The sequence below is a fragment of the Neophocaena asiaeorientalis genome, unplaced genomic scaffold (assembly GCF_003031525.2).
Source record: "Neophocaena asiaeorientalis asiaeorientalis breed wild unplaced genomic scaffold, Neophocaena_asiaeorientalis_V1.1 scaffold605, whole genome shotgun sequence".
Taxonomy (NCBI): Eukaryota; Metazoa; Chordata; class Mammalia; order Artiodactyla; family Phocoenidae; genus Neophocaena; species Neophocaena asiaeorientalis.
Window position 1 is genome coordinate 178,988 of NW_020172214.1, and position 26,440 is coordinate 205,427.

Consider the following 26,440-nt stretch of genomic DNA (forward strand, 5'->3'; position numbering starts at 1 on the left):
CTCTGTAAAGTTTGGCCCCCAAGCTGGTAATGATTATTTTCTAAAAGTAAGTAATTTCATTTAGAAAGATTGGAAGAAAGTGATTAAAAGCTTTTAACCTCTAAAAGTAATGACATGATAGAAACTTAAATGTGTGAAAATTAGAATGTGAAATGTGCATTCACAGAATATGATTCTATCAAAATTATATTTGTTAAGTGTTTCTTTGATATTAACGCTTGGGCAGAAAAGCAAATGTCAAAATTTGTGGAAATTTACCCTACTCAATTCCAAGTTAAAATATGAAGTGAGAATCTTGTGGTTTTTAAGGCATTTTAAAATAAATTTTTATCCTGAGCGTTTATATGACACTTTTCAAATTTTTGAAACAGAAATTAATTAACGTATTAAGTACAGGTACTCTGGAGACAGATTGCGTAGGACCTATCCCCAGCTGCCCTTCTGCCTTACCAAGTGACATAATCTCTCTGATCTTCAGTTTGTTGTTAACTGTAAAATGGATCAACAGTAGCACCTATCTCTTGGCTTTAAGACTAAAGTAAGAACATGCCTATGAAGTTCTTAGGATAGAATTAGTTATTATAATTTACAACCTCAGGGGTAAATTATCTCAGTGGCATAGCACCTGACATTTTCATCTGTTCATTATTTGATAGGACATAGGTGTTTTGATACTTGGGACATTTGATCTGGATATTTGTGTATGGCCATTTTGAATCAGAAGTGTTTTGCTATAGCTATTGCCAAGAAATCATTAAACTTTAAGCTTTTCAAAAATTGCCACGTATTGTTGAAACAGGCATCTTCCCAGTGTTTTATCCCTGAACATCTTCCCACTGGTAGTTCCACCCCGGAAGTGAGAGATGGGGAGAGGCTCAGGGATGGGCTGAAGACTCCAGTATAGCTCAAGGCTACGAATGGAGTAAGAGTCCAGGATATGATGAGGATCAAGGGTGTGGCCAGGGTTAGGGTTGGATTAGAGCTAGAGAGAGTGAAAGGTCAAAATGTAGAAGGATAGGGAAATGCTGGCACATTCATAACTTGATTTGCTCTAAATGGGAGTTGTGTCCAAATATTCTGTTCAGCTGGAGAACAGCTGAAAGACTCAGATAGTGTGGAGTATTGCCATGAATGAGTATGTGTTCCAGAGGGTTTGCCTTCTGCCACTCACTAGGGGTCTGACTTTAGGTAAGTCACCTTTCTTAACCTTAGTTTTCTTATCTGCAAAATAGGGATGAGGGAACTCCCTGGCAGTCCAGTGGTTAGGAGTCCATGCTTCCACTGCAGGAGGCCCGGGTTCGAACCCTGGTTGGGGAACTGGGATCCTGCAAGCCGAGAGTTGCAGCCAAAAAAAAAAAAATAGAGATGATTCTGCCTACCTCATTGTTTTGTTATGAGAATTAAATGGGGAAATCCATGCAAAGTGCAATGCTTTCTCTTGCCTAAAATTAGAAGCCCTGAAGTCTTTTAACCTAAAAAGCCTTTTAAGGAAGGTGAATGTATCCCTTAAGGCTGTATCTCATACAGCTGTTACCTAGGACTTCTTTTCAGGAGAATTCAGAAAGAATGGTAATTCCTCTAAGGATGCCCTTGCACTTTTGAGCCATATAATATGTAATGAACATGTAAACCTTTCACTTAAAATGGAGTTTTTTTTCCTATAGATTTTAGAAGTGCTGAAGCTATAGGACACAGACGGTTTTGCTTCTATAATGTTTTATATCTGTACCATAGTTGAGTCTCACCTAGACACCCTTTGTTTATTTCTTTGGAACCCTGTCCTTGCTTGTTAGTTAACCCACTTTCAGTTTCCTGTCCATTTTTTTTTTAACATCTTTATTGGAGTATAATTGCTTTACAATGTTGCGTTAGTTTCTGCTGTATAACAAAGTGAATCAGCTATACATATATCCCCATATCCCCCCTCCCTCTTGCGTCTCCCTCCCACCCTCCCTATCCCACTCCTCTAGGTGGTCACAAAGCACTGAGCTGATCTCCCTGTGCTATGTAGCTGCTTCCCACTAGCCCTGTCCATTTTTTATGGGACCCTTTTCCCTCCTCTAATTTGGTCACTGGCGGGAATTTAATCCTTTAAATAACTTTTAGGTTATTTAGCATTCTAGCCCTGCTCTCTCACTTTCATTTGTCTTTGTGTGTAATTTGGAACTCTTGGCTTACCTATGTACATCTCGTATGTTAGGTTGGAGGGGTCATAGAATTTTCTAGTTTCCAGGCCATGTCTTCTTTTGAATCTCAACACTCCATATATCAGTGTAAATTGTAATAGTTTCCTAAGCAATTTAGGTTCACTTATCTCATTAAGTCTCTTATTTCTGTCATTACCATTTTACAGAGAAGTAAACTGAGGCATTAGTAGGCAAGCAGTGTGGCCAAGAAAACAGGTTCTCTAACTAATTAAATATTGTTCTTTCCCATACATTACAATGTGCTGTTTACGTTAACTTTATTTCACCTACAAGGAAAGGTTGGGAAGGGAGGAGGGTATTACACTTCTGTGCAAAATGTCATTAGCTTCTTTCTTGTCCAGGCTTCTCAAGGTAATTTTCTTTTCCCTGACCATGCCGAAATGGATTTGTCTTCAACTCTCTAATAACTTCCTAACACTTTTATCTCTAAGTCAGTTGACTACTCATTACTGTGCCATTGTAGGTAGGTTATTAAATGCTGATCATCTTCCTGAGTTTTTGTCCCATGAAGTGGTTACTAACACTTTTGCTATTGGGTTTAAACACGATGACTTGAATCTGTGGATTGCGAAAAATGTTAACTGGTTAAAAGCCTTTTCATGAAAAGCCTTTCATTATATTTTAGGTTCAGTGTCAGTGAAGTATACAAGATATATAACAGGTTTGGAGCTATGGGAGAAGTGAAAGATGTGGAAAATCTAAAGTACAGCGGTTCCCCCTTATCCATGGGGGGATGCTTTCTAAGACTCCCAGTGGATGCTTAAAACCGACAGTATTGAATCCTATATACTGTTTTTTCCTATACAAACATACCTATGATAAAGTTTAATTTATAAATTAGGCACACTTAGAGATTAACAACAATTACTAATGATAAAATATAACAATTGTAATAAAAGTTACATGAACCTGGTCCCTCGTCTCTCTCAAAGTATCTTATTGTACAAATTTAATGCCTTTTCCATCTTAACTAAGCATGAGTTGCAGTTTGAGGTGTGACAGCAAAGTGAGCACGAATTTCTTTTTTCCTTCCACTTTCCCGGATAGACGATTCATTGCTAAGGATCTTAGCAACCTCAACATACGAAATTTTGTCCTTTCCTTATTAAGTCGAGAACTTTCACCTCTTCGTTTAAAGGAAGCACTTTACGGTTTCCTTTGGCATAAATGAATTGCCAGTATCACTACTCTTGTAGTTTGGGGCCATTATTAAGTAAAACAAGGACGACTTGATCACAAGCACTGCAATACCCCGGACAGTTGATCTGATAACCAAGCCAGTTACTGAGTGACCAACGGGTGGGATGTACGTGACAGAGGGATGATTCACATGCCGGGTGGGATGGAATGGGATGGGTGGAGATTTTATTACACTCAGAACAGCATGCAATTTAAAACTCATAAACTGTTTATTTCTGGAATTTTCCACTTAATGTTTTCAGACCGCAGTTGACCACAGGTCACTAAAGCTGCAGAAAGTGAAACAGTGAATAAGGGAGGATTACTGTATTCAGAAGCTGCTTAAATGAACAAATAATTCCCATATTATTATACATATACGTGTGTGCATGTGTGCCAGTGTGTGTATGTGTGTTTCTAACTCTTGACTTACTAGCGTTATTTTATTCCAGCCTTTGAAAATTCTGTTTCTTTACATGATTTCTCATAGTAAAACTGTCTATAATTAAGATTCTTTGTGCTTTTAAAACTTCCCTTTTAATTGAACATTTTATTGCATACAAAGCTGTCAAATTGTGACTCTGTGTTTACTTAAGGAGAGGAACTGACTCCCTCTTATAGAGCGTATGTGAAAATCCCAGTGATTGGTGTGATTCTATAGGTGTGCACGTGGCCGCCCACCTGGTGAATGCCCTCAACTTCTCAGTGAACTACCATGAGGATTTCGTTGAACTGAACGCAGCAAGATACCGAGATGAGGTGGGTGGTCTCTGTCTTCTCATTTTCCTTTCACTCGTCGTGAGATGACTAGTAAGGGTCTGTGATTTTCACAGAAAATTTGTACCTTGCTGCTCCTTTTGAGTGCTTTTAAAATGCACTTGTCAAGTTGAGTTTTATTCTTTTCAGTAGGAAATAGAGGTAATTACTATTTCACAGTCTCTCCCGCCGAAAATGAAAGTTCAGAGAGCGTCTACTTTTTATATTCTGCAATGTTCAGAAAGTTGCCACTCAGGTCTGCCTTCTGCTTCCCAACAGCTTTTGTCTAATTCCTGTCGCTCAGTGGAGACTGTTGACAGTGCCATTACAGGGTAAAACTCCTTCCGTAACTCATACAGTGCTTTGGGGGAAAAAAGGCAGAAAAGAAGGTTGACTATTTGAGGATCCTGGACCATCAGTTGATTTGACTTAAAAATATTATTGAGTTTTAATGCTTTACTCTGTTTTATTTTGTTTTTAATCCTTATAGTAGGTGACCTTGAGCTGAATTCTATAGTGGGCAGTATCTAACTTAGGGGTGCTTTTCTCCATGTGAAGCTGCCCATGAAATGAAATTATATGTACAGGGTGCTGGGCTGGACCAATGAACAACACACGCACGGCCCTAGTTAGGTGTGTGCTGCTCGGCATTTTCATCGTGTCCTCAGCCTGCCTCTGATTTCCAAAGCCAAGACTGCATCAACACCGAAATGTTCAGGGTCCCATGTGATCAGAACCCCACCCCGTTTTGCTAAGTGCAGTAGTGACTTAATGGATTGTTCTCCATCTTCCCCTTACATATCACCAGAGTTCTCTAGATTAATACTGCTGTCACCATGTGCTTGACCTCCCTCCCAAAACAAAACAGAAGTCAAAGTAACAACAAACAAGCATAGACATAAATCACGAAACCAAAATAACAAGCAGCCCTGGATAAATCCCATAACTATACCAGTATTTTTAAAAACACCAATGTAATTTCATTGATCTGGGTTAGGGCCAGGCACTAATATTTTTAAAAAGCTCACTAGTGATTGTAGAGTGCGCCTAACATTAAGAACCATGGAAAAGTCTAGCTCCTTAGCAAGCCGGTGGAAGCTCTTCACATGTAATGATTTCACAGCAAAGCTTCCATCTCTCCCTGTCTCCCATCACTTCTCTCATTCCTCTCTCCTCCTCTGCCCAAATCACATGGGGTTACTTGTGTCTTACTCCCGCCATGCAGTTTCCTTTTTTATCTTTTCCTTCTTTGCTTCTCTCTTTTGCTTTCTAAATTCATGTCTTCGATAACTACAATAATCTTATCATTTTCATTACAATACACTTTTGCTTAATATTCCAATATTTTAGTCATTTTAAGATTTCTAGTTATTAAATTTATTTCACTTTAAGAGAGATATAGGCTCAATGGAAAATATTTTAAAACTCCCAAGTAAATGAAAGGCAAAAGCTTCTCTTCCAAAACTAGCCGCAGTGAATGATTTTATGTTTTCTTATAAGATATTTTGAGCGGTATTTTATGATATATATTCTTCAGCAATTTGTAAATATATGTATTGTGGCTTGCTGTATCAGAAAGTATACATCTACCTCATCCTCTTCATATGAATACATCATAATTTATTTTTAGCCTTTTCCTTATTCACAGATGTTTAGCTTGATTCCGAGTTTTTGTCATGAACTGCATGCCAATAAATTTATTTTTTTGTACACTTCTGCTAGGCAGATTCATGGAAGTAGAATTTTGGTTTCAAAGTTCTGCACATTTTTAGTTTTGATGGACAAATTACCTTCTGAAAAAGCTTCACCAGTTTATACACTCTACCAATTTTATCAGAATGCTTATTTCTACACTTCACTTGTTTGTAAAAAAACGTTGCTGATCTGATGGATGAAAAATGCTAACTCATTTTAATTTACATTTTCCCTTTTCCCCCCTTCCTTCCTTCCTTTTCTTCCTTCATATCTTCCTTTTTTTCCCCTCCCTCTCTTCTTTTTTGTAATAAATATTTTTGAGTACCTAGTAGGTACCAGGCCATGTACTAGATGAAGATGAAAAAATACACACATACACAAACACACACTCACACACACATATATTACATATATAAATGGTTATATCCTTCTGTGAATTGTCTCTGGAAATGATGGGTTTATGACATGCACCTTATTGTTCTGCTCTGTGCTTTCATCCTCTCTTCTCCACATCTCCAATGACCCCTCCATCCTCCAGTTTGTGATGGTGGTACATTCCTGACGGCCTAGCTCAGTTGGCCTCATCTTGTCATCTGTGAAACAGTCTCTTACTCTTCTTCTATTCCATCTTCATTCCCTGGCAATATTAATTGTTCCATCTTCTGAGTTTCCATAGTTATTTATTCATATTTCTGGTATTACCACTTTGTTCAGCCCATCTTGTATTTTTACTAATTTTTTGTGTATTAGGTTACTCTAGATTAGCCTTTAGTCATGTTTCTAACATCAATGGTAGAATTCATTTGACCTAAACTGGATGAGGAGCTATTCTTGGGCAAATGGTCCTTGTTCAAGACCCCTAAAATTGTATCATATAAATGGCTTCCTGCTTTGTATATAGCCTGGCCTGACCCCAGATTCAATGGAGGCATGAGGAAAGAAATTCAGAAGTTGTGCAATATTAGGTGCCCTTAGGATGAAGAATTAATCCATATTCTACTGGGAATTGATCTAAAGTTTTCCAGAAGACAGAAAGGGAGTTGACTTCAGTCCATTATACCACAAGAATGTAGTTTAAAGGAAATATTACGATAACCATATTAATGTGTTATATTTCTGAGTAGCAGGAACCTGTCTTCCTTATTTGAATATCATCACTTATTTTTACAGTAGCCTTTGAGACATTTTAGTTCTCAGTTGGTATTCTCTGTACTGAATTTACACAGTACAACCCCCCCTACATGTTTTATCACTTTTGATTCTCACTGTCTTGACACTCGTTAGGTGCAGTTTGGCAATTGTGGTAGATAAAGTATATATTAACGTTTCCACAATATAGGTAAGGTATTGAGCCCCCAAATGGTCAAAGGGTGGGCTTCAGGCCACTGCCATAACTTATAATAGCTTATAACTGGCCATGAAGATGAAAGCCTAGGCTTTCTGACTCTTCATACAATATTCTTCCTTTTTCAGATAGCTAAACTTCTTGGAATTGGGTTTTGTATGTATTATAAACTCCTGTGATATCGTAAAAACATTATGAAATTCAATTGCGTCTTATTTCCATTGGGAGAACAGTCTCTTACATACCTAATACATGGCTCTTATCTCTCTCAGACTCATTGCAGAATTTTATGTTATCAGTGTTTTATTTTTCAGTCAAATTTTTTTTTCCTTTTTATCAGGATCCTAGAAAACTTCTCTTCACAACTGGTAAGTTGTTACTCATTTCTGCTTCTGAAGATTCAGGGAAATCTTGGAAAATAAGCATCATCAAATTACACAGCATTTAGATATATGCTAAAATATAGCATGGAAAATTTGCATATGAGAACAAATGATTAGGAGTTCAAGCATACAGTTGCAATGAAAACAGAGGGACAGGGCAAACAGTCAGGGTTCAGGTGAATGAAGAGTAAAAGTAAGCAAATGCATTTGCCTTTCATATATTCTTTCAAAGAAAATAACATAATGCCTTATGCTTATTGAGGGCCTGCTAAGGGCCCACTGCTTTGGCAAGTACTATTGGAGATAGTACATATGGACCAGTTCTCTGTCCTCAAGGGTTAGAAAGGAACACCAAGCACTCTGAGTGTCAGTGTAGTTCTTCTCATTCAGTAATTTAGTAGGATATTTTGTGATCTTAAAACCCATGGAAAAAGAGGAGAAACAGTCATTAAAATAAGTTATCTTTCTTGAAATGTCTTCTTTCTCATTTCTAATTTACTTTTCCTTCTCAAACATATTGTCCATGAAATCTCAGTAGAGACTCTTCATTTGTTAAAGCACATTTGAACATCTCAAAATTTTGCCCTGACGTTAGTACAGTTCTTACTATTTTCTTCTTTTTCTCAACCTTACACTTATAATAATGAAAAAGAAACTGTATTTGAGGTTTGTTTGTTTTTTGTTTTGTTTTGTTTTGTTTTGTTTTGCGGTACGCGGGCCTCTCACTGTTTGTTGCGGCCTCTCCCGTTGCGGAGGACAGGCTCCTCCGGACGCGCAGGCGCAGCGGCCATGACTCACGGGCCCAGCCACTCCGCGGCATGCGGGATCCTCCCGGACCGGGGCACGAACCCTCATCGGCAGGCGGACTCCCAACCACTGGGCCACCAGGGAAGCCCTTGAAGGATTTTTAACTTGTATTTCAGGGACAAGGACGATTGTGTAGCGGAGATGGTCTATCATAAAGGCTTGGCTCTACTCCCTTATTAAGGATCAGAATTGCATATGGGACTGAGGCATGGCTCTTTCAAATGCATCGTTTTCCTTTTGAATCAATTTTATGGTGAAAATAAGAATAATTGGGGTGTTTTCCCCCTCCATGTCGCAACTACATATTTAGATTGATAATATATATATTTTTTCTGCCTATCAATGTATGATGCTTGCCATTTGCAAAGTACTCATTTCAGTTTTCTCTTTAGGAACACAATTTAGTTTTGTTTACAAATTTGCTCATTGAAAACATGTTTTTGTTTAAGCCTTAAGAATTGGGTGAGAAGTAGAAGGGAGAAAAAGCAGAAAAACAAAGCAATGTATGAATCAATGTAGTTTTTGGTTCATATGAATCATTTTAAGAGAAATAAACAAGGATTTTGTTTTAATATTATTTTGTTCAGCACAGAGTATAGTTGAAGACTTGGAACATTTGAAATGCTTAAAAAAGTTTAGTTTACAAAGATATAAAAAGATTTCTTATATGACAAAGATATTACATTAAGAAACTTAGTAAAATTAATACTTCTTTATAAGCAGGTGATCTCTCCACCTAGCTTGAAACACCGTCATTGTATGTTCTTTCCCAGCAGTTCCCATGAGTGTATTGGGCAAGGTAAAGATGATACTTAAAAACACAAATTCCTGATTCCAGCCTAGGGAGAGTCCAGGTTGGGACCTGCCAATATGCTTTATTAACCTTTCCACTACTGTTTTACCCTTTAGTGAGCATCTCATTATACTCTTGAGCATACCTTCTCACCACTACCTACCTTTTACCTACTCTCTTACTCTCTTTTTTTCACCTGGTCAGCTCTTGCCTATCCTTTAAGTCTCAGTTGCCATGCCTATCATGCACAGATTTCTGCCAAATTTCACTAAGTAGAGCTGGTCTCTTCTTGCCCTGGGTCCCTAAAGATACATAGTGAAAATACTATGAATAATTTATTTCCTTGCTTATACTGTAGAATAATTATTACCTTACATATACTGTGTTTTCCACTCAAAGGTGAGCTTCTCCAGGGTGGAAAAGGGATGCCCGTAGGGCATGCAGAGAAAATATTTTGTGTGGCATTTCTGTCAATACAAACAACTTGAATTATCCAAAATCAGCATGTCAGCATCACTTTAGTGGCCTTGGTCCAAAAAATTTCATGAAAGAAGTACTGTGCTTGCCATCAGGTGCCATCTACTTTACAGGGACACAGACCCCCCACTTAAGTATGAGGCTAGAGCTCCTCAGGCATCTGGTCGACCCCACTGAATAGTAGCAAGTGAGAGAGCAAAACAGAATCTAAGGATGGTAATGGGATGAGTGACACTGTTCACTTAGTCCAACTTTGAATTCACTTAGTCCAACTTTGTGTTATGAATACATCTCTGACTGAGTCTATTTCACAGCTATCTTTGAATATTGTCAGGTACAATACCTAGGAAGAATAAAGTTCCTGACGAAGAAAGGCATGCATGTTTTTAGATGTTCTGATGATAAAGCATATTTTCTATTAGTTGATATAGTTCTCGAATTTTAATTTGTTTAATGTTACATAGAGTCTTCTCTCTCTCTGTCTTTAAAAGTTTTTCTGTGTAACCTAGGCCTAAGAAATAAGGTTGTCTTGTAGAAAATAAAGCCTGTGGCAGCACAAGTGACATAAAATATGGGATTTAGACTCACTAAATAAGAAATGTTAAAAAGACATTTCAATTAAGAATTTATAGAATAAAATAAGTTTAATAGATTGAATTATTCCAAACATTTTATAATGCTTGCTATATATATCCAAATTTGGTAGTACTTGTATGATGAGAATAAAATGCATAGTATCTAATTTTAATTAGAAAAACCCTCACAAACAAATACAATTATGTTTGTAAAAACAGGATAATGAATATAAGATGGTATATTTCTGACTATATCTGGGTATGGATGAAAATGATCTTTCAGTTTCATCTAGAAATGGCAATATAGTGCAGTTATTCATTTGAAGGGCTACTAATTAATTAACCTAATATGCATAGATAAAAGAGTAATAAGAGTAAACATAACAAGCATGTTTTTCCCTAAGGAAACAAATACAGGTTTTGCTTCATAACTTGAAGACTAAGAGTTCACAGTGTACTTCACTTTGGCAAGTAGCTTTCTCCAGTGAGCTTAGACTAGCGCAATAATTTCTAAACTGTGCTTCCTGACTCTTGGAATATGTGTGATAATGGAGGCTAATTTATTGGGACTTGGCTGTGCTGTCATCCAGCGCTAAGTTAGGATGCCCTTTGATGTACCTCGAAAACACTCCATGCTTAGCATTCTTTCAGCACTTAATACCCTATGTTGCAATTGCCTGCTTACGCTGTCTCCCACACTGGACTGGGATTTCTTTTAGAGCAGGATTCATTTTTTCCTCTAGCACTTAACAGTACAATACAGATGCCTAGAAAATAGTCACTGAATGGATAAAAGTCGTTTATTTTTAAACTCTACTACTTGTTGCATAGATATCCTCTACAACATTCCAGATGATTGGTTGGCCAACCTGTTTGTTTAATTCCAGTAAAGAAAACCATAGCTTTTTTTCTTTTTTTTACCAAAGTATAGTTAATTTACAATGTTATGTTAGTTTCAAGTAGACAACAAAGTGATTCAGTTATACATATGTGTACACGTATATTCTTTATCAGATTCTTTTCCATTATAGGTTATTACAAGATATTGAGTATAGTTCTTTGTGCTCTACAATAGGTCTTTGTTGTTTACCTATTTTATTCAATATATATAGTAGTGTGTATATGTTGATCCCAAACCCCTAATTTATCTCCCCCCCAGAATCCCCTTTGGTTTTTAAGTTACCCACCCCACCCTTTTTTTTTTGACCACCATAATTGCATTTTTTTTTCATTGCTAATTATAAGTCAGTTTTTCTTCTTCATTGCTCTGAAGTCTATTACTCTATAAATTACAAACTGATCCTTTTGTACTTCTGGGAGACAGAAAGGAAAAATGAATTCTTTAGCTAAAAAAGTTAACTTCATAAATCTGAAAGAACCTTAAGAAGCATTGAATTGATCCTCAGTTTACAGATGAGATTCAGTGAGCTAAGGGTTTGGCCTAAGGGACAGTAACAGGACCGCAATCCCAGAATATACATATATACCCCAGGCTGTCTGGGGCCTCTACTTCATGTTGAATTCAAATGACTGAGGTCAACTATTTCACGCTCTCTAAGTCTTTCCAGTATGTTTTCCACGCTGTGCTCTAAAAGATGTGCTCTAATTAAATGTTTGAGGAAGTATCTGTTCAATTTTACACTGGTTTCTTGACTTTAGTACTTCTCAGAAGCTTTACATTAATGTGCCCTGTGATTCTTCAAGGAATGGTTATAACATTTTTGAGTAATAGAAATTAATACCTCAAGGAATTAATGTTTAAATAATACCCTTTGGAAATTATAACTTTGTTCTAAACATACTCTGTTTTTTCAGGTGTCCTGATGAAGTGATTTGCAGACATTCTGTAACTAATCTTGGCATGTTCAGGACTACATAGGAAACCTTGTGTGTAGACACAGTAGACATTCATGAAGCCTCAATAAAATTAGTGGAAAGGCCTCTCCAGCCACAAATTTTACATTTTAAGTGAAATTAGTTGAAGCCAGAGAGACAGACCTTTTTTTTTTTTCTTTAAATTTATTCAGTTACAATTGAAGCACTCTGAATTATACATATGTAAAGCATGCTACTTGATTGGTTTTGATATATGTATACACATGTGAAACCATGATCAAAATCAAGATAACAAATATGTCCATCATTCTGTCCTGCTCTCTACCCCTCCTAACTACAAATCTGCTTTCTATCTCTAAAGAATTTTTCTAGAATGTTGTATAAAAGAAATCATAGAGCTTATGTTTTTTCAGGTTGTTTTGGTGGGGGAGGGCAGTCTGGCTTTTTTCACTAAGTCTAATAAATTTTGTGATTCATCTGAGTTGTCATATATGCGTAGGTATGTATCAGCAGTTCTTTCTTTTTAAACTGCTGGTTAATTTTCCAGGTACAGATAAACAATTATTTATCCATTCATCTGTTGATGGAAATTTGAATTGTTTACAGGCCTTGAGTATTAAAAATAAAGCGGTTATGCACATTTTTGAACAAGTTTGGGGTGGATATATGTTTGTGTTTTGGGGGGGTATATTCTTGGGAGTGGAAAAGCTTGGTTATTTTGTAGACATGCTGTTCTTTTTAAACAGTAGTTTTCTGCGCTATTCGTCCTTTCCTGTGAACTAGTGTAGTTATCTTGCTCTTCTCTTACCCCCTAGGAAGTAAGTACTCACCCGGGGCAATGGGAAAGACAATGGGAAAGACAATGGGAAAGGGAGCACCCTACGCAAGAAGTGTAGAGAAGAGATGATTTGGATTAGGCACACCTGGGAAAGGCAAGGATTGTTAGGCTTCCAAATCTGTGTATCGGGAAGAGTGAAAGGAGAGCATACTCCAGTATTAAGTTCCAAAGACCAACTCCCTTATTTCTCATGTGTCCCTTTACAAGTGGAAACTCGTTTCTTTTGTACTGGGATTTCTAATGTTATTTTCTAATGATTCTAAACCCTCTGTGATCCTAATGGTGCACATCCCTGTTGCTCTTATATTGTCCCCAGCTTGTTTGCTTCTGCTGGTGGCTTATAGTCCCTGATGGTCCTTCTGTTTCATAGGTGGTTCCTTGTCAAGAGGAAGAGTGGGGGGATGTCTATACTTTTGGAGGCAGAATTATTTCAGTACCTTTTCTACAAAGATTTAAGATGGAATCTCTCAGCTAGGTCATTTAGTACTTTTTGTTGCTTGTATGATTATAAGAGTAAATAAAGGTGACTTATAGACAGAATATTTTATTTGGTAGTAATAAGATAATAAGAAATGAGGCTATTGTGATTTTCGCTCTTTGATAAAGCATATCACCTATTCATCTTGGACGTGCTGTATGAGCTAACACTAGATTTGTAGCAATCTATTATGTCAGTATTAATTTTGAAAATTGACATGTTTACACACTTTACAAAATGTTATGTACTACCAGAAGCACTGATTTCAAAATGTTTTCCATTCTGAGGAGAAATACTTCTGTAAGTGTTCTTAAAACATCAACACTGTAACTTTTTTCTTCAAATTCACCATTTTTTGTTCTACACTCGAAGTTGCAGTTTTTAGAAAGGTTCAGGTTTTGTTTATTTTTTCTTGAAAATTATTCTAGATAGTGAAACCCAAAAGAAATTATTTGACATTGAAACTGAAGGAGCTGCTAGTTCCGTAAAAGTGGGGAGGTGAGAGTAAGGAGGGTTTAGTACTATGGTGGAGAAAACCAAAACAACAAGGGAGTTGAATGTCAGCCCTGTCCTGTTGTATTAATTATTGACTTTAGTTATAGTATGTACCTATAAAAGTATGCACATATTCACCATTTTGAGTAGAATATTTAAAAATACCAAAATGGACTCTTCTGTTAAAGGTGGAAAAGACTCTGCTTTGTCCTAAATACCTTGAAACTTATGCTAATTCAAAAAAGGCTTTTTTAAGAGGGAATGTACAAGGAGACATACAATTTGAATTGGGCTTCCCACAGATCAGCCTAGTACTTTGAATTTTAAGGTAATAACTTTTTGTACATTTTTTTCTCAGCATGACTTAAGTTAAACATACTTACGTACGTTTTTATAGTTCCTGGCCTGACAGGGGTCTGCATGGTATTGGTGCTCTTCCTGATGATTACAGCTTCGACATATGCAATACGGTGAGTGTCAGAGCCATTATTTTGATGTTTCTTGGTCAGATTATTTAGACTTCCTTAAGATTATCTTCATTTTCATATGTAGAAAACGTCTCGATTAACCCGAATGTTTAGCCAATGCAATATTCTGGTTACTGGACTGTTCTGTGTAACTAAGAGGGAAATAGAGAGGCATTTCTATATATCATTTCCTGTTTTTGAAAAATCTCTTTCTTTCAGTCAAATATTCTGGGTTGTAAGGAATTGTGTATGGAGACTTTCCAAATACATGTTCCAAAGTGGAATAAAAGGAGGTGGGGTGTGGCTTACTAAATATTAAAATGACTATGCTTCAGTAACTTAAAACAGGATAGGGAATTACTATATTGTACACCTGGAACTAATATAATATTGTAAGTCAACTATACTTCAATGAAAAAAACAACAACCAGAATAGGACTTACTTGCAAAAATGACCAAGACATTGAACTAAATGATAGTAGACAGAAAGCACTGTAAAAGACTTTGCTATGTGTAAGAACCTGCTAAATAATAAAGGTGCCATTATAAACTTATGAGGAAGGTAAGGCTTAAATGAATTAAATTCTAGATAAATTACAGTTTATTGTAAAAAATTATACCACTAAAGATTTAGGAGAAACTTTAAGTGGATATTTTATCAGCTCTCATGATGGACAAGGAAAAATATAGGAAATATTTGGCTACCTAAAAATATGAAAACTAAAACTCCTGAATGTCAATATACAGTATAAAAACTGAAAAATAAACATGCTATTGCAAAAATTATTACACTCATATGGAAGTAGTACATTCTTAAATTTGAATAGTTTAACCCACAACAATTGAGAAATATGCTATAGAAATGGGTAATTATTATGAACAGATAAGTCACAGGAGAATACAAAGTGAGTAACACAAAAATGAAATAATACCTAATTCCACTTATACAAAATACTGAAGATGTATAAAGTGGAGTCTGGGTTTGGGGAAGCAGGCCCTCCTGCACTATGATTGGGTTTGTAATTTATAAACATGTTTCAGAGAGCAATAGGTAATGTGTATCAAAAGCCTTACAAAATGTGTGTCCTCTGATGTCATAATTCCACTTCTAGAAATTTAGATTCAAAAAGAAGCAGATCTGTGCAAAAACGCATACGTTACAAGGATGCTAATGATCTTGTTTATGATAGCAAAAACTGTGACCCATGTAAATGTGACTCTATTAGCTCTTGCCTAAATTGGGGGTTCTAAAGTTTCTAGGGGTTGTGTCAGAATCATCTAAGCTTTTACGAATACCTGACCGCCACCTCCAAGATTCTAATATATGAATATCTACCGAGATATATGAAATAAAATAACTGTTAGTGTTTTTACTTCTCTCAAACATTCTAGGTTGTGTTTGTTATACCCATTCCTCTTCAGACTCTTTGTCCTCCCCCAGGACAATAACACAAGGTGTTACTTTAAAGTTATACACTGTCCAAGAAGATAAGAGAAAATTTTAATGAACACTTATTTAGTCTACCTCCATCTGAGTTTCCTTTGAACTACTCTCAAAATATATATTGGGATAGAAACATTGGTTGTCTTAGAAGTCATTTGCAAATTGAGAATTTTGATAAAAAGGACAGCAGAAGTACGTATTAGCAGACTATTGCCTGCACCTTCGCCTTACATCATACTAACTTTAATATAAACAGCTGATTTTAATTCTTTCTATGTATCTTTATTTGAAATACAAAGAACCTTCAAAACGATAAAGCGTTACTTATAATTTTTGTCAGTTCTCTCTGCGGTGGTATGCTAATACTTTGATATTAATAGATAAATCTCAGATGAGCTCATTATTAAATATGAGTTAAAACTCAAATTAAATATGAGTTAAAACTCATATTTTAACTTTCAATTGTGACATGTATTTGAAAGGATGCACGATTTTTTTAGCGAGATGGAGTGTAAAGTGGAATTGAAATTAAGTTATTTGTTTTTTCAGAGTTTCTAACTATGACATCTTCTGGTACACTCATAATCTCTTCTTGGTCTTCTACATGCTGCTGATGTTACACGTATCAGGGTAAGTTTAAACAAATGTTTTTAAAGCTATATGTGCCTAAAAATGGGGTAATAAAAGAGAAATCTATAGAAATTTTCATAAGAAATGGTAGAATTATTTGGTTACTTGGAATTGAGGGTAGTGTCAAGAGTGGAATAAATAGTTCTATTTTCGACATAGCATGTTTTAACAAAACTAGCATAGAAGTATATTAAAATGGAAAGACAGAGTTACTTCTCCCACAATGTTGTAGTTTTTAAAGCCCCCTATAGTTATATCCTGATAAGCTCTAAAAGAAAGTGAGTAGGAACTGAAGAACTTCAAGAAGGTATTTAGTGTTTGAATTTTCAGGAATTTATTATGTCTTGCTGCTGCAGAGTTTGTAACAGTGGAGTTACTAGTTTACTAATATTTGCAGAGACAGCCAAAGATTTATAAGACCCAAAGACAAGGATCTGTCCAAAACACCAGAAAATCACAAAGGGAAGAGAGATAGCATCCCAAGTTTTTACAAAGAATTTACCCCAAATACTCTGAAAAGTATGTTGACCTAAGCAGTATACTCAAATGTATGGTGCTTAAAATAATTCATTAGGTCAGAGGAGTAAATAAATAATATATTTTTGTGTATGTATATGTCTGCATGATTACAGAGTGGACCTGTGTTTTTGTCTTGACTCTCACACCAATATGACACAATAGGCTATTGTCTGGCATCAGGTTCACTTGGTTTAGTAGAGGGATACAGGACAGGAAACATGGAATGTCAACAGGATAATGTCAGGTGCTTCTTCAGTAGGGCTCCCTCTAGATGCACAGTAACCATTTTCCACCTTCTCTCCCTTACCTGAATGTAGTAACTCAGTTTTAAGATGAGACCATATGGATACACAAGGACTACCTTGCCTTGGGAAGGCTCATGCTCCACAGGAACCAGTCTCTTGGTAACAGTCAAAGTCTCCTCAAGGGATGCCCTCAGTTGCTAGAACACAGTGCATCAGGAAGCTGAGGTCACTCAGCATCCTCCAGGTCCAGATGCTTTCCATCAATAATAATCAATGCTGGTTGGTAACACAGCTGGCACTCCCTGTTTATCCTAACTCAAAATGTTTCCAGGGAAACAGTATTTGGAGAAAAGTTCAGACCTGCTGTTAATTTTTTCTTCAGAATGTTTTATAATGTACTTTGCCAGTACAGTAAATCTTATCCATAAATTATATATTTATTTCAAGGTGCATGTTCAAAATGTTGATCCCCCAGTTTTGGAGGCCATTGATTTAGACATCAGTATTATGTGGATCTCTGTCTCCTACGTCCTGGTTCAATTTATTCCGTGTCATGGTTCTAGAACATATAATTGTAGAGCATTAGACACATGGCCACACATAATCCCGACTTCCAGCTAGCCATGGCTGCCACACAGGGAAGAGGAAATTCCACAGTCAGTTCCACAGTCAGTGGAACCTCTGGGTTCTGTTCATTTCCCATTGTGGGGCTCACATTCTGTAGAGCATTAGGGCACCGAGAAAGCCCTTGGTAGAGAAAATCTGCTTTATATTCTGTTCTTTAAATGGCTTGCATGCCTGTCCAGGGCTATTATCATAAAAATGGACTACGAGTAAACAGATGTGCTACTAATGAAAATACGAATTTAAAACATTTGCAAAGTGCTTACTATATGCCAAGCGTAAATTCAAAATGATTTAGATGATTTATATTATTAAAGGACTATAGGGTTTTTTTGGTTTTGATTTTGTTTTTGTTTTCTTTCTGCGGTACGCGGGCCTCTCACTGTTGTGGCCTCTCCCGTTGCGGAGCACAGGCTCCGGACGCGCAGGCTCAGCGGCCATGGCTCACGGGCCCAGCCCCTCCGCGGCATGTGGGATCTTCCCGGACCGGGGCACGAACCCGCGTCCCCTGCATCGGCAGGTGGACTCTCAACCACTGCACCACCAGGGAAGCCCAGGATTGTAGTTTTATAAGGATAAATAATATTGTTAAACCCTTTTTATGGGTGGGAAAACAGATTTAGAGAGAGTGCATAATTTGCTAAAGTTTGCTTAACTGATGTATCCTGGATTCAAATCCAGGCATTCTGACTCAAAAACTTATATTGTTATACTTTTTTTTTGGAGAGTTCAGTACTTCTAAGGATTTGGTCTTAAGTTTTTTTAAAGAGGTTAATATCTTGATTTATCTGGAATTGTTCTCTCTTCCTCTCTCTCTCTTTAGCTATAACAGGTGAGAGAAAAATATAATTTGTTAGTATAATTAGTTATGCATTCTTTTGCCTTTATGTTGTACTAAATTAAAACTGAGAAAATCTGTTTCTTTGTAATGCAAAGTAGAGTTATTTTTCAAAGTTTCAGGAGTTCTAACAGGCTTCTGAAGTTAGTATTAAGAGTCCTTTTTCCATTTTTTTGGAAGTAAAAGAAGGTATATTTAAAATTTGATTTTACTTCTGGAGAACAGGGGTCATAAACAGAAAGTGACTTTAATTTATGTAAAGAAATAACCAAAGACATCAACAGAATGATTTAAATATAATCACTCTATTATACCAACTGAATTAATAGTTCTTTACATATGATTGATAAAAATGAAGAAAACAATTATTAAAATACTGAAATAACTGTTGTGCAACAAATATATAATACTCTAAGCATTCTATAGTGCACATTTTTTATAAAGTTTAATTTTTTTAATTGAAGTATAATTGGCAAATGAAATTGCATGTATTTAAAGTGTACAAGTGAATTAACACATCTATCATTTCACAGTTTCCTCTTTTTTTTTTTCTGGTGTGAACTTTTGAGATCTACTCTCAGCAAATTTCAAGTATACAATACAGTATTATTAACTGTAGTCACCATGCTGTACACTAGATCCTTAGAACTTATTCATCTTATAACTAAAAGTTTGTAACTCTATGAAGTTTAATTTTTAGTAAAACTACATAGATTATGCTTCTGGTGTAGGAAAAATTATTACTGATAAATCTTACAGCTTTCTTAAAATGGAACATTTCTCAAAATGTTCTTTTTTATCTTTAAAGGATCTATCTACAAGTAAATCTATTGAAGCTATTATTTGTGCCAATGTTGAAGACTTAGACATATCTTTATTTATAAAATTCCTTGATAATGTCATTCTCTAGCTTTTGGTTATACAAGTAAAGTGCAGCTATTCAAAACAAGCTTCTTGAATTTATATTGAGATTTCTGTTAAATGGTATGCTTTAGGTTTGAACAGAAAAGCACTATTTGTTGGGCATTTGCTTCTTTCTCTATCAATGTGGTAAGTACTATAATAAAGTGTGAAAGAACTATATAATATATGATACTTAGTTTCCCAGAATTAGTAATTGGTTTGACATTAAACAAAAAGAGTTGAAAGAGCTAAAGACAATTTTAAACTGCATATTTTCCAAGTGTAAACATATTTTATTTTCAAGAATTCTGGTGGCCTAGAGAATTGAAGGATCAATGTGGGCTAGAAATTTTAGAAAATTTTTGACTTCAACAATGAAACAGTTTGAAATTATCGACTGGTTTCCTTATATAAGCAGACTTCTGTAGTAAGGAGGAACAATTGCTTCATATGATTTTCTAAAGTCAATTTTATTTTTATAGAATCTCAAACTTTGAAGGAAGCTCAAAAGATGATTTTGACCAAGAATCTTTGAGTCTCCCTACAATATGTCTAAGTAAATATATAATTGTGAAAAGCCCATTCTGTTTTTGGAAAGTTCTCACTTTCACAAAGTCATTTCTCTTTTGAAACAGAATCTATTTTACTTTAATTTCTACCCAATGATTTAAAAGTCTGTGACTCTGGAGGCCATGGAAATTGAGTTCTTCTCCTTCTTTAAATTCTGTTTTACTTTCTCCTTTGAATAAATTAATAGTTAATATTCATTGAGTACTTATCTTACTAATGGTTGATTTCATTAAGTCCTCCCAAGAACTCCGGTAAAATTTGCTGTTATTATTATTATCATTATCATTGTTATCATTCCCATTGTCCAGGTGAGAGAACAGGGGCACTGAGAGGTGAAGAAACTTGCTGAAAGTCATGGCTAGTAAATAGAAGAGCTTGGGTTTGAACCCAGGTATCAGATTCCAGAGCCCACATTCCTAACCAGTAAATCAAACTGGCTATAGTTTGGCATGGCTTCCCTGTATCCCTTTCAAATCTGGCAACCAAAATTAAATACGGTGTTCTTGGGGTATGCAATCTATATTGGCAAAGTGGAAGTCTTACCTTCTTTGCTCAAAATATTACAACTCAATGTTATTTAGGATCCAATTATCATGTTCCACGATTACGCATGCCTTTAGCTTAACCTAGTTTTCATTGCTATTACCTATGTTTTAGATTTTTTTCATTAGTATAAGCAATTCTATTGCATGGCACCCTAAAAAAACCCACATTTCATATATACTAAATTCAGATGTTTTATCAGTGTTCAAATAGATCTTTAAAATACATTAATTTTTTTTTTCCTAGGAGGTCAGTATAACATGGCAATTAAGAGCTACATCACTTAATAGCTGTATGGCCTTGCCAGATAATTTGCCCTTTCTTTTTCATCTATTTTATGGGATTAATAATAAAATATCTATATCAGGGTTGTCTCATGTTTAAATAAGTGAATGCAGCAATGTAAGCAGAATATAGATATATTCAATAAATGTTAGCAGGATAAAAAATTATACTGGTACTGATACTAATAACTGTGTAAGGAAGAAACTCCACATTTAATTTGCTGAAGAGTCGTTTTTGTTTTGGTAAAGACACTGAACTTTTGAAGAGCCCAGATTTTCCTATCAGCAAAGTAATTTGATAAACATATAACGAAAACTGCTTAGCAGATCAAAAGAATAATCCTAAAGGGCAACAGTTTTTATAATGTTGTTAGGTCTCAAAGGTTCAACTGATTTTAATGATAAAGGTTTATTTTGGGATTTGCAAGACAAGCCTTCTCCTGAGGAATTTTTTTCTGATTTTTAATAACCTTTCTAGGAGGTTGCCATTTGTACACTGTACTAAAGATATTTCAATTCAGAAGACATTCAGAAAAAATTTTAAAAGCCAAAAGCGTTCCCTCTTTCCAGACATGAATGTAACTGGACGTTTCTTTCTTCATTTTCATTTGAAAAACTCATCAGGAGGCGAGATATACTGCCATTCTCACTTACTGATGAAAGGGTATTGGAGGGAAAAGCAATTATGAATGTCACAGAGTCTCAGCCCAGAGCCTAACCCCACTCCTTTGAAAGGCATGTGGAGGGAAAGCATCGTAAATGAGATAGGGCACCCTTAAATGAGATAGGGCACCCTAGACTTTCAATTTTATGACGGTCAACACTCCCACTGGCTTTAGCTCTCGGAAGTGTTACATGGGTAGTAACTGTATTTTTTTTTTTATTTACATAAGAGAGGAAATATAATGTGAGAATTCTGGGAAAGAAAGGGGGAAGGTCCTTCTCAAAGGTGTAGATGGCAGTGAGAGCCAAACAATAGTGAATAACTGAGCCAGCTGGACTTCCCAGACTATATTTTATTACAAAAATGAGACCTGGATTATTCTTTTAAACAGAGCTTTCTGCCATTTGGGACTACTGCTGGCAAGAGTTCGTTGTAGAACATGATTTATATTCTGCTTGAATCATTTTTTTCAGAGAATTTAAAAGGAATGGTTTTCTAGGTGCATGTTTCTAAAAACATTTGTTCTTTAAACCCGAGGAACACAGTGAGCAGCCTTTGTCAACAATGACAATGAACCAGAGGCACTGTCAGCTTCATAGGTACTGAAACTCAAGAAATTAACCCCGGGGTAGTCAAATACTTATGAGATTAGGCTTATTGTGTTGGTTTATCTTCCCTCTACTATGCCCTTAGGACGGGAAAATTAAGAATATACTCTTGGGGGATGGAGGTATTTATGCAATATAGTTAAGTGTTAGAAGTTGTCGATTCCTAAGAATCTTCTCTTTTAGAAGCACTTGTACTGAGGGCTCCTTTTTGGGTTTTTTGTGTTTTTCTTTTTGTTGTTGTTTGTTTGTTTGTTTTTGCGGTACGCGGGCCTCTCACTGTTGCGGCCTCTCCCGTTGCGGAGCACAGGCTCCGGACGCGCAGGCTCAGCGGCCATGGCTCACGGGCCCAGCTGCTCCGCAGCATGTGGGATCTTCCCGGACCGGGGCACGAACCCGTGTCCCCTGCATCGGCAGGCGGACTCTCAACCACTGTGCCACCAGGGAAGCCCTGAGGGCTCCTTTTACCCACACTGATGTGGAAGGAGGAGAGGCTTGTGGGATATTCCTACTGGGGAGAGGCACCAGCTCTTCTTAGAATGTCAAATGGAAACTTGGTGAAGCCAAGGGAAAGGAAGGCCCAGAAGCTGTATGTTAAGCCCAAAGTACAGAATATTAAACACTATATAAAACCTTAGGTAAAAGGGAGAAAGTCAGGTTATAGCTGAAGTTGTAGTTGAATAGTAGAAAATTCCAGTGTTCTCTGCAGCCTACCCCCATTATGCATCTGCGAGTTGAAAGAGAATAAAAGAGAAAAGAACATATAGCAGAGTGACGTATCCTAGGTAAATTATAGTGTTTTTGAGGGAAGGACTGTTTCTTACTTATCTTCATCAGTGGAATCCCTTTCATCATCAATCCTAAATCATCATTCACTCAGTGTTTGCTAGATTACATGGAACTGTATTAATTGGCTTTTAGCTAGGAATGTGTTATTCTTCTAGGCCCTTCCAATTTTCCTCAAATATTAAAGTATTGCAGATAGCAATAAAAATAATCTGTGTATTTATTTAAATGTAACTTGGATTACCATTTTGGGCCTGTCACTTATACTTAGTGTTATCTAGGTAATAAGTTATTATGGCAGCTGGAATATCAATTTCTGTGCCTGAAGAATTAACTTTTAAGTCTTAACTATTTTCGTTGTGTTGTAGACTGGCACATTTTTGCTGGAGATTTTTGTGCGCTTCTGTGGCTAAAAATTCTTTGGATCACGGAGGAAAGTTTTTCATCTCTTTTTATTTGTCTTCTTTCACATTTTTGGTTTTTTAATTTTTTACTTAAAATATATTGGGTGAATAAAATTCCTGAGGGATTAAGTCTTTGTTATGTGGAATTCAAATCCCCCCATAAGATTTACATATTTTCCATATGTTAATAAATATAGTGTTCTATACAACTATGATCTTTAGACATGTATGTGTTTTTTTCCCATTTCTAATTTCCCATTCATAGGATTAATTTTCCTTCTTGTGTAAAAAATGATTTTTCTATGTAATAATTCCTGACTGAAGTCTTATGATTTATTTATTTTTGCTGATATTTTATCCTGAAAGCCAGGTAGGGGTGGAAATTGAGATCGTGCGGTATTTTCTCCCATAAGGAGGCCATTTGTTTCGACAGAGATGTGTAGTATATTTGAAGCATTTTCATGTAAATGAATTAATTTATGCTATGGGCTATACTTATTAATGAATTTTTAATCTTCTAAACTGTGAGTTAACGTTCTCCCCAGTTTGAGGATAGAAGTAGTGAGCTTCAGCCCAAATACTTTCTCACATAATTTTAACCTCAGTTTTTCTCCTGGGACCTTATTTATAATAACAAGTGGTTCTGGCTAGAGGTACAGGGTGAGAAAGTTGGGGAGGAAGGAGAAGGAACTAGGGCTAAATTTATTGTAAGAAATATTTTCAGTACATTAATGTTGTTTCTGAAATGTGGAATAATCCTTTTCTCTCCCACTGCCCTTTTAGCAAAGCCTGAAAGCAGAGGAAATAGTAACAAATATTAGATGCTTACATATTTTTTCCTTCCCAAGAGATCAAAGTCCTTTCCTTTATATACCTGTGAAGTAGAGGGTAACAGGCACTGTCTCTCGCTTTCAGCTGAGAAAATGTATTAAAATGACCTATTTTCCTTCACACACTTAGGGAGGGTTGGGATCTTGACCCTATGTCCTTAGACTCCAAGGCTTTGTTTTGCCAGCTGCATTGTGTCTGTGGCAGGGTGCTTAATTGCAGGGCTCACTGCAAAATGAAAATGCGGGGCCCTTTGATAGAAAATTATTAAGCATTTCAAGATGATGGCAACAGAGCATTGAACCAATTACAGTACCTTTCTAAGATCAGGGTCCCGTGAGAGCACACAGGTCACACACCCATGATGCTGGCCCTGTTTGTGTTGCCCAGTCTCGTACCTTGGGCATCACCACCAGCAAGAGCTAGACACAATACGTGCTCCACTCAAGCTGCAGGTTGCGAGTACACTCGGCTATCTGTAGCAAGAGCCCAGCAAAGAATGCAGAGGCAAGTATCTGGCAAGAATCTGGCTAGACCCGACAAAGTGGGGGTGAGAGTAGAAGCTTTGGTTGGATGGGTATCTGATGCTTAGGGTTTCCCTGAGGCACGCTGGATCCTTAGTTTAGGAGAGCACTCTATTTCTAGATGCTGCTAACAGATAGGATTGACTTTCTTGATGACTTGTCTACCTAGGTTAGGATGGGCTCAGGTTCAGGGCAGGGCTGAGATCTCAGGTTGGACTTTGCAGTACTCAAGGGTGAAGAGGGATGCTGTAAGTTGCAGACCTATTTAATGCTATTCCCTGCAAAGTTGAATGAACACACATGGTTTATTTTACTAAATGCCATTTGCTAAAGTCTAGACATCTTTATTGAAATTAGAATGAGTTCAAACTAACTTCTGTGTTTGTTAAAACCGGGTGACTCCTCAATCACGTGTTTCAAAAATAACCACAACAAAAGATTGTTTATATACTTCTAGCCATTTATTAATCCATTCAGTGAATATTTATCGAACACTTGTTACAGATTATAGGCACTGTTCTAGACACCAGAAAAATAGAGGCACAGGACAAATCTTTGACCTTAAGTAGTGTATATTCTAGCGGATTCCTCAGAATCCAGTGAATTCCAGTGGGTTTTGCAATATTGAATTTGGATGTATTTTCTTAAGCTCTTTTTTTGTACTTGAAGCAAAGTAAAAAGAATGGTCAGAAACAAGTTGTTATATTTTTTCTGTAAAGAAAAGAAATATTTTGTATGTTATAGAATACAAGGTAAAAAATAGATTCCTCATGGGACAAGGATTTTTTTCTCCACTTTAAAAAAGGATTAAAATCACCACAAACATAAAGGTCTCATAAGCAACACTGCATTTGTTAAAAATGTGTAACTTGCAGTTAAAGTAGAGATGATTTTGTGATTCTCTTTTTGGCAGGCATAGTGTTTTGTAATATTTAACTTTTGCCGTAAAAGGTTCTTATGATTTCTATGTTTTAACCTGGTAGGATTTATTCTGTGTACTATATTATTTTCTATGACTTTGTCACAGCCAGGCATTAAAAAATAGTGGTATAACTATAATGCCTAGTGAGGAAAAAAGGAAAGAAAGAAAGAAACCTATTTTGTGGAAACACTGTTGAGTGTTGAAAGCACATCTTGAAATCCTTATGAGTGCAAAAACAATAGTGTCCACAACTATGTGTTTTGATACACCATAAAATCCTTGATCTCTCATGATTGAAGAACGCTAGACATTCCAGAGACACTTCAAAATCTCTCTTTTAGAACATAATGCAATATACCTAAAAAAAATTAGTAATAAGTGTTCCTATTCACACATAGGCCATGTGCCTCCTCCCCCAACTCCCTGCCACATCACTGTCTTAACTTGGCAATATTCCCTGCTTACCATTCACTAACATCTTTTTCTTTCACTTTCAAATGATTTTTCATTTAATTAGGAAAGGTACAACAATATAAGAATGTTCCCTTTATTTTATTATTATTATTTTTTTTTTGCGGTAGGCGGGCCTCTCACTGTTGTGGCCTCTCCCGTTGCGGAGCACAGGCTCTGGAAGCACAGGCTCAGAGGCCATGGCTCACGGGCCCAGCCGCTCCGCGGCATGTGGGATCTTCCCGGACCTGGGCACGAACCCGTATCCCCTGCATCGGCAGGCAGACTCTCAACCACTGCACCACCAGGGACGCCCTCCCTTTATT

General features: G+C 36.4%; 1 protein-coding gene across 2 annotated transcripts in view; it reads left to right on the forward strand.

The window, feature by feature from the left end:
* The window catches only part of NOX4 (NADPH oxidase 4), a 142,109-nt gene that overhangs the window by 25,230 nt on the left and 90,439 nt on the right, over positions 1–26,440 (forward strand). For both annotated transcript variants that reach the window (XM_024761781.1, XM_024761787.1), the window contains 4 exons: positions 4,048–4,145; positions 7,523–7,550; positions 14,262–14,334; positions 16,325–16,405. In XM_024761781.1, the coding sequence (XP_024617549.1) occupies positions 4,048–4,145; positions 7,523–7,550; positions 14,262–14,334; positions 16,325–16,405 (280 nt within the window). The remainder of the gene's footprint in view (positions 1–4,047; positions 4,146–7,522; positions 7,551–14,261; positions 14,335–16,324; positions 16,406–26,440) is intronic.